Source organism: Cannabis sativa, chromosome 3, assembly GCF_029168945.1.
Source record: "Cannabis sativa cultivar Pink pepper isolate KNU-18-1 chromosome 3, ASM2916894v1, whole genome shotgun sequence".
Lineage (NCBI taxonomy): Eukaryota > Viridiplantae > Streptophyta > Magnoliopsida > Rosales > Cannabaceae > Cannabis > Cannabis sativa.
The window spans coordinates 21,730,082-21,737,951 of record NC_083603.1 but is presented as its reverse complement, the minus strand read 5'-3'; the positions used below and the strand labels follow the sequence as shown (position 1 = coordinate 21,737,951).

The 7,870-nt window shown below is 34.9% G+C and overlaps 1 protein-coding gene across 1 annotated transcript; it reads left to right on the top strand.

Moving 5' to 3' along the window:
- Positions 1 to 237: 237 nt before the first annotated feature.
- Positions 238 to 3,700, top strand: LOC115709779 (isocitrate dehydrogenase [NAD] catalytic subunit 5, mitochondrial). Its single transcript, XM_030637987.2, has 7 exons — positions 238 to 561; positions 712 to 1,032; positions 1,445 to 1,606; positions 1,710 to 1,784; positions 1,887 to 1,996; positions 2,071 to 2,143; positions 3,172 to 3,700. Exons 1-7 carry the CDS (start codon positions 379 to 381, stop codon positions 3,361 to 3,363), a joined length of 1,116 nt encoding a protein of 371 aa, XP_030493847.1. The 5' UTR covers positions 238 to 378; the 3' UTR covers positions 3,364 to 3,700.
- The last annotated feature ends 4,170 nt before the right edge of the window (positions 3,701 to 7,870 follow it).

The following is a 7,870-nucleotide window of genomic DNA, read 5'->3' as shown; positions in this document are numbered from 1 at the left end:
GAATTTGTCATGTTGAGTGGCAGAACTTTAAAGGGGAAGAATTTCTTCCTGTGAATCTCGATTCTTTTTTACTTTAATCTACTCCGAACTGAAGTTCTTTCCAAAAAAAAAAAAAAACTATTTGAAATTTTTTAAAATTTAGAAAGAAGTACTATAATTATAATAAATATCATTATGAAAATAAAATTTTAAAAAATATTCTACATCTAAATTCAAACTTAAATTAATGAAAAAGAAAATAAAAATTTGTAATTAACACTAAAACAAACAAAATCATCTCCCAGGCTCCCTTTCATATGTGCTAAAGCTATAAACTTTGGGTCAACCTTAAATTTTGCATATAATACTTCGTGTTCGGCGCGTGTAAATAACGCATCAATGGCTTCCCACCTGCTGAGGCGCGTCCTCGGAACCCGCTCCAACCAGATCATCTCCTCGACCAGCCCGGCATCACCGCTTACGGCCGCGGCTAGGCTTTTATCGTCGGCTACAGCTCCGATCACGGTCACCCTTTTCCCCGGCGACGGTATTGGGCCCGAGATAGCGGAGTCCGTCAAACAGGTGTTTCAACAGAATTAACACTCTTATTATTCACAATATTTGTTTTCTTTTCTTCGCATTTTCGAATACAATTGAATTTATTAGGGTTTTGTCGGTGAAGATTTGTGGTTTTTATTAGAATCTTAGGTTTGTGATTTTTTATTGATTTAGGTGTTTAGAGAAGCTGAAGTACCGATTGTATGGGAAGAACATTATGTTGGAACGGAAATTGATCCAAAAACACAGAGCTTTTTAACGTGGGAAAGTTTGGAATCAGTGCGTCGAAACAAGGTCGGGTTGAAAGGTCCAATGGCTACACCAATTGGGAAAGGCCATCGTTCTTTGAATCTTACTTTAAGGAAAGAGCTTAACTTGTTTGCCAATGTTAGACCTTGCTACAGTCTGCCTGGCTATAAGACTCGTTATGATGATGTTGATCTCATCACCATACGTGAAAACACTGAGGGAGAGTACAGTGGACTTGAGCATCAAGTAAGTGTTCTTCTATATGTTTTGATCTTAATTATATATCTTGAACGTTAAGGAGCCTATGGAAAGTTACATATGATAATTGAAATTGTGGTAATTAGTGGGAACTAACAAGTTAGCTATGTAATCGATGACTCTCAAGTATATATATACTCTCCTATTCATGGGAATTGATACATTGTGTAATAATGACTAGATACTATTAATTTTAAATATTATACTTTCTGCTTTGCCATACATGAGGATGAGATATATTAAATGCAATAACCAGTTACCATTTAAACACACTTTTTAAATACACGGTGACTTACAAATACTCTTTAAGTTATTCTTCATAGAATTTTTGCGTTGCTTGTGATTTACTATAATGAATACGTTTTTATCAAATTGAGTAATTTGTTTATGCTGTTTCAAGGTCGTGAGAGGGGTTGTTGAAAGTCTTAAGATCATTACGCGTCAGGCGAGTCTTAGGGTAGCTGAGTACGCTTTTCATTATGCTAAGGCGCATGGGAGAGAGAGGGTATCTGCAATTCACAAAGCAAATATTATGCAGAAAACTGATGGTCTTTTTCTCAAGGTTTGCTTTCTCTTCTTCTCTTTTCATCAAGGGGTCGATTTATTGTCTGTTGCTCCTAGTATTCTTGTACTGAAATCTGAAATTGGTTTATTTTCACTTGTAGTGTTGCCGTGAAGTGGCAGAGAAGTATCCAGAGATTCGATATGAGGAAGTTGTCATTGACAATTGCTGCATGATGGTACGGACAATATGTACGGTGTGCATTGAAATCATCAACCTGTGAAAGCGTTTAAGGCTTGGAACTTAATTGGAAAGATACTAACTTTGTCTTCTTCTGCAGCTTGTGAAGAATCCTGCTCTTTTTGATGTGTTGGTGATGCCAAATCTTTATGGTGACATTATTAGTGACCTCTGCGCGGGTTTGATTGGCGGACTGGGCTTAACTCCCAGGTAACTAACTACCTACTTTTCGTCATCTCTGACACTACTGATTTAATTATCTGACATAATTCGTTTTTGAGCAGCTGCAATATTGGTGAGGGAGGTATTGCCCTAGCTGAAGCTGTGCATGGTTCAGCACCTGATATTGCTGGAAAGGTTAATCTTCTTGAATTTATCCTTACACGTAGCTGCACTAAATGCATTTGCAGATATTTCTTGTTAACTCAGTTTCACTTGTACTCATTATTAAGAATGCTAGTAACATATGCTTTATTTTCTGAAACTCGTAGACATAGATTCAACTACAATTAGGCTCATTCTGATTCTGAAAATTTTAGTCACAGTTATTTCCCTAGAACATGAGCTGAATCTTATAATATCAAAACTTTATCTTAGGCATCCAATAAAAGGATAAAATAAGTAATTTACGCAATGGGGAGTGTCAAAGATTTCCTAGAAGGTGGGTTTTATTTTGTGATAAAAGAGTGTTGGTGGTTTTTGGAAGTGCAAAAGACTTTATGGATACAAGGAGTATAATAAAATAGTGTTAGAGAGATTGAAAGGACTTTATGAATTGTATGAATTTGGATTAGGAGCTGTTGCTCTTGGAAGAGGGAGGCCTTTACCACCATTTGTGTTAGGTCTCAAGTATTGTCCTGCTGAGTCTTGCAATAAACAGAGAAATTTTGATTTACTACACACACATGGTGGTACTGGAGAGAAAATACCACCAGCACACAAGTTAATAGAATCGTATAGTATAGTAAACTACATCTGTATATTGTAGAACCAGTAACACAATACTTGGAACATGACACAAATGGTCTCTAACCTTGGTTTGCTTGCTTTGTTTAAGCAGAGGGCAAGCCCGGTAAATAAAACTGTGTTAGGGTTTGAGTAAGCCTTCATTTGGAAACTGTGGTAATCTTTTATTGGACCTATTTTCAGCTATTCTTTAATTTGAGTGCATAAACCAGAGCATAAGTTGTAGAGAGTGACGTCGTTATGCCTGAAATTCCTTGATTTGATTCTTCTCAAGTGGGTGATGAAGGTTCAAGCGAGCCCTGTGTTACTAGACATATTCATTGTTACTGTGTCATCGGTGTCCTTTAATGATGTTTTATTGTAGCACCCATTTGGTTTTTACTTGCTTCTAAACATTCTTCCATATTGAAATTATCCAGAATCTGGCAAACCCAACTGCTTTGCTGTTAAGTTCTGTCTCTATGCTCCGTCATTTGGAACTCCATGATAAAGCAGATCGAATCCAAGATGCCATTCTCAACACAATTGCTGAGGGAAAATTCCGAACAGCCGATTTAGGTGGAAATTCATCTACTACTGACTTCACAAAGGCAATATGTAATCATCTTTGAAAGGAAGGTATTGCGTATGTAATCAGCTCGTCTTTGAGTCAATTTATTTTCGACATTTTTCCAGTTTTTCTTAAAGAGAAATAAGACCACACAACAGATGATCTGGGCTAGAAAGAGATTTTTATCGCGTTGAAAGCTTGGAGGGCATGGATGAAATATTGGATGATTGACTTATATGCCTTTCTTCTTCACCGTCTCAAAATGAACTATTGGTGACCTTTGAATATTGCTATTCTTTGTCCATATAGATTTACGAAATAAATGCGTAATGATGTGAGACTCTAATTTAACTTATACAATTTTTTTTTCCAAGGATGAAAGGTCATATTTTATAGTCTTCTACATTGTTTGATTACAACTTCTCTCGTCAATTGTTTCTGCTTGGGCTTCAACCATAAAAACTACTCACTCTCATAGGTAAAATAACCTTTCGAACCTTTTTTTTAAGTGGTTTTAAGCTACAACCACTATTTTATTTTATTGTGTTTTTTTATTATTTTTTTCCGTGTTAAATACCATTCTATTTTTTTTTACTTTTATTTTGACCGTATATAAATATATTGAATTTTATTAATTTTTGTTTTTAAAAATACAATATAATTATTATTCTATAAAACTTTTAGGGTGCTTCTACAATACACTCCATTAAAATGGGTGTACTGATGTAACTCTTAACTGTTTCGGTATTTATAAGAATTTTTTAGTCTAAATTTTTTTAGAGAGATGCAATTTCTGTAGTTTAGGGTCTAATACGTTTTGTGGATGCAACAATATGTGAGAATAATACTATGGTTGGAGTTGGAGTAGCCATTTTCTCTACAAATAATTTTATAATGGCATCTTTATCCAAACCATTGAAAGGTCTTGATCATCTACTAATTAAAATAGTATCCCTGGTCAAAATGAAAGTCTAACCGAAAGGTTTTTACTTTGGTTAGAATAGTTTTAAGAATCATTTTTTCTTCTTAGTGAGTTTATTTTAAATGTTTATAAGACGTTTTTTTTTTGTTTGCTTACAAGCTCTTTATTAGCTTTTTAAGCAAAAGCTATTGCATTATTGTAGGCTTAAGATAGACTTAGGATGTTGGACTCCTAATCAATGCTTTTTCTCTGACTTACTACCAAAAAATTGGATTTTTTCGACTATTTTTAATAGCCGAGGTACCGATGCCTATTCGACTGTGACAAAACTAGGTAAAATAGGCATCAGTGGAAAAACATCAGGAAAAGTTTTTCTCAACTGTGCAAAACCTTCAGCAATACAAAGTAGCATTCTCGATGGTTTTCCACTATCACCTATAGTATAGGCGACCGTGGAAAATTGCCAGCTATACCCATCGAAAGAATTGAGGAATAATACCTTAAATATAATGAATCCTCTAACAAATTCATTATTTCCAGTGGTCCTTTATACAAACTTTGAGCCTCTAAATCATCACTCTCCTCTGAATCATCTTCTTTAGTAGAAACATCTTTGTTCTTTTCGATCAAAGATGAAGAAGAAGAAGATTAAGAATAACATACGACTTCTGCAATGACTCCACCTTCTTCCATTGCAGAACCATATGGCTACAAATCGAGCCTTCGATTACATTCAATAGTGATAGACACGAGGAAAAAAAAAGCAAAAAATGTTGATCAAATCAGAGAACGAACAATATGAGATCTTGTCAAAATCTGAAAACAACAATCAGAAAAAGAGAGAGCAAATTGTTCCTATCTATGGGTCTTGCCAAGAGAGGAGACGAAGGATAGGAGGGGTTAGCCTTTGGGTCTTACCAAGAGAGGAGGTGGCAGTGGTTGTGGGTTGCTCATTGTTCGAGTGAGAGAGCTGAGGGAGGAGAGAGGACGAGGTGGCGGAGGAGGTGGTTGTGTCGTTCGAATGGGAGAGCCAAGAGAGAGAGAGAGATATCTAAGATTGTATGAAATGAGATTTGAATTATTTTAAATCGTCGGGAATAGTAAACGACTATTTAAACCGTTAAGAATACTCTATTATTGCTAACGGTTTTAAATAGTCACTTATTTTTATTAGCTATTAACCCTGAAAATTAACAATGCTAATTCTCGAGATTAGTCAAAGGATAACAATAAAGATAAAAGAGGGAAACCTTAAATATTAGCAATGAGATAGCCAAGTCGGAGTAATGAGCAAGGCCACTCGCATGGTGCATACTCACATGGTGTTGGCCGGCATGGCCAAGCATAGGTGCAAGGTCACTCCACCAAGCCAAGGGAGATTGTCTCAACCATGCTTGACTCAAGGTCACTCGACCACGACCATTCAAGAAGTCACTCGGTCAAGGTTTACAAGAAGTCAGTCGATCAAGACAATGAAATGTCACTCGACCAAGGACATCTCATCTTTGTAGATCTCTTTCTCAGATTTCTATAACAACTTGAATCATCCAAATCAAATTAATATTGAGGGAGTTATGCTCAAAACACGAAAGGGTGCAAGGCGAGTAAGACCCACTCAACGAAGAAGCCTTGGGCCATATCTCCCGAAGGTCGCTCGACCATACCTCCCGAGGGTCACTCGGCTACACCCCTCAGAGAGTCACTCGGCCATGGCATGAGGAAACTCACTCGACCATGGCATGAGGAAGGCCACTTGACCAAGTGTTGAGGAAAGTCACTCGACCAAGTATTGAGGAAATTCACTTGACTAAGTGTTGAGGAAAGTCACTCAGCATGCTCATCACCGAGTCATTCGGTATGCGCTTCATGCATGCCACCAATATGCTACTTCCACAACAACATAATTATACTTAGTGAAACTTTTCTGTGTAAGGGAAATGAAGGTAACAAGAGTACGATCACAAGGACAAAGCGTGCATGGAAGATATGTACAACCAGACCCTCTGCAAGTTTTGAAGGTGATAAGGTACAAGTAGTGGAGACACTACACCTGCAAGTGCTGACATCCCAACCAAGGGTGCACACAACCATTACTCTGCAATCTGGGACCACCCGACACCAAACAAAGGTACAAGGCACGAGGCCTCCACCTGCAACCTCCAGCTCATAGATGTCATCTTCTCCCTTGGGACAACAATTGTATCCTAGACCATTAGAGGCTAGGAAAATTATTGTAACACTTGATTCCCAGAAATACGTATTCCTCTTCCACCATTGTTGCTCTATACATTTTTTTAAGTTCTTAAATTTTCACACTTTCATCTTCGTCCTATGTCTTGTGTTTTAGTTTCGATTTTTCGGCTTTAAGTTCGTTGACGAATTTTCACCATCAACATTAGTGACAATCCTCGCAAAAAATCGATTTGGGGATCGACAAGAATAGTGCTTTTTGTGGTAGTAACTCTTTGTCGTTGGTTTCAACTATGAATAATGGTTCCGTGTACTATAATTAATTAAGTATTTTGCTTTTCGATATTAAAGCTTTATTATGTAGTTTTCTTGGGACATGTTAGTCACAATTTTAATATTACGACTCATAAATTAACTAAGCATGCTCATAAAATAAATGATGAACTTTCTTGAATAGAAGAGGTAATTCTTTTTCCTCATCAAATTATGTTTAAAAGAAATACATTTCCCTTATAAATAAATAAAAAATAGGGTAAATACCATTTTGGACCTTTTGTTTTACAAAAGTTACCAATTGGACCCTGTGTTTTGTTAAATGACAAAATGGACCCTGTATTTTCTAAAATAGTACAAATAGGACCCTGAATTGATTTTTTGTCAAAATAAAATTTAATTATAATTCGATCTAAAAGTGTTATATGACAAAACTGTTTGCATTTTTTGTATCTGTTCGTATTAAGCATTGTCTTCAAGTTGGTTGTATTAAAAAAAAGTTATAAAAAATTAAGCTCAGGGTCCTATTTTTACTATTTTAGAAAATACAGGGTCTATTTTGTCATTTAACAAAATATAGGGTCCAATCTGTAACTTTTGCAAAACACAGGGTCCAAAATAGTATTTACACTCATAGTGTGTAGTACTATTATGAGGTATAATATTGCTATTGATATAACTTAATATCGAATCCCACTCATTTTAATTTAATAAATATTATAAAAAATTATTAATTAATTATAAAATAACGCACTTTAGAGTGATATTTATTGAAATAATTACATAAGACACTATTTTTTTTGTAAAATATTTATATTTTTACGTTCAAAGAATGTTTTTTTTTTTTTTTTTTTTTTTACATTTTTACGGCTTTCTAAAAAATAATACGAAAACAACATAAAATCAACAAGAAAACTAATATGAAAATAATATCAAAATAACAACAAAAAATAACATGCAGATAACAAAAAATCAACAACAAATTAACAAGATTACAACAACAAAAAGACCGTATTTTCCGTAAATAAAATTAAAAAAATCGTAAAAATATTTAAAATTTCGTGAAACTGTATTTTTGTATTTTTTTTTTTGTTATTTTTATGTTTTTGTGAAATAATTTTATATTTATTTAGTGTCTCATGGTAATTTTGATAAATAAATAATAGACACACGTATATGATAC

Coding starts and splice junctions, on each gene's coding strand:
- LOC115709779 (XM_030637987.2), top strand. CDS start 379: ATGGCTTCCCACCTGCTGAGGCGCGTCCTCGGAACCCGCTCCAACCAG. Junction 562..711: donor TAGCGGAGTCCGTCAAACAG/GTGTTTCAACAG, acceptor TTATTGATTTAG/GTGTTTAGAGAAGCTGAAGT. Junction 1,607..1,709: donor CTGATGGTCTTTTTCTCAAG/GTTTGCTTTCTC, acceptor TTTCACTTGTAG/TGTTGCCGTGAAGTGGCAGA.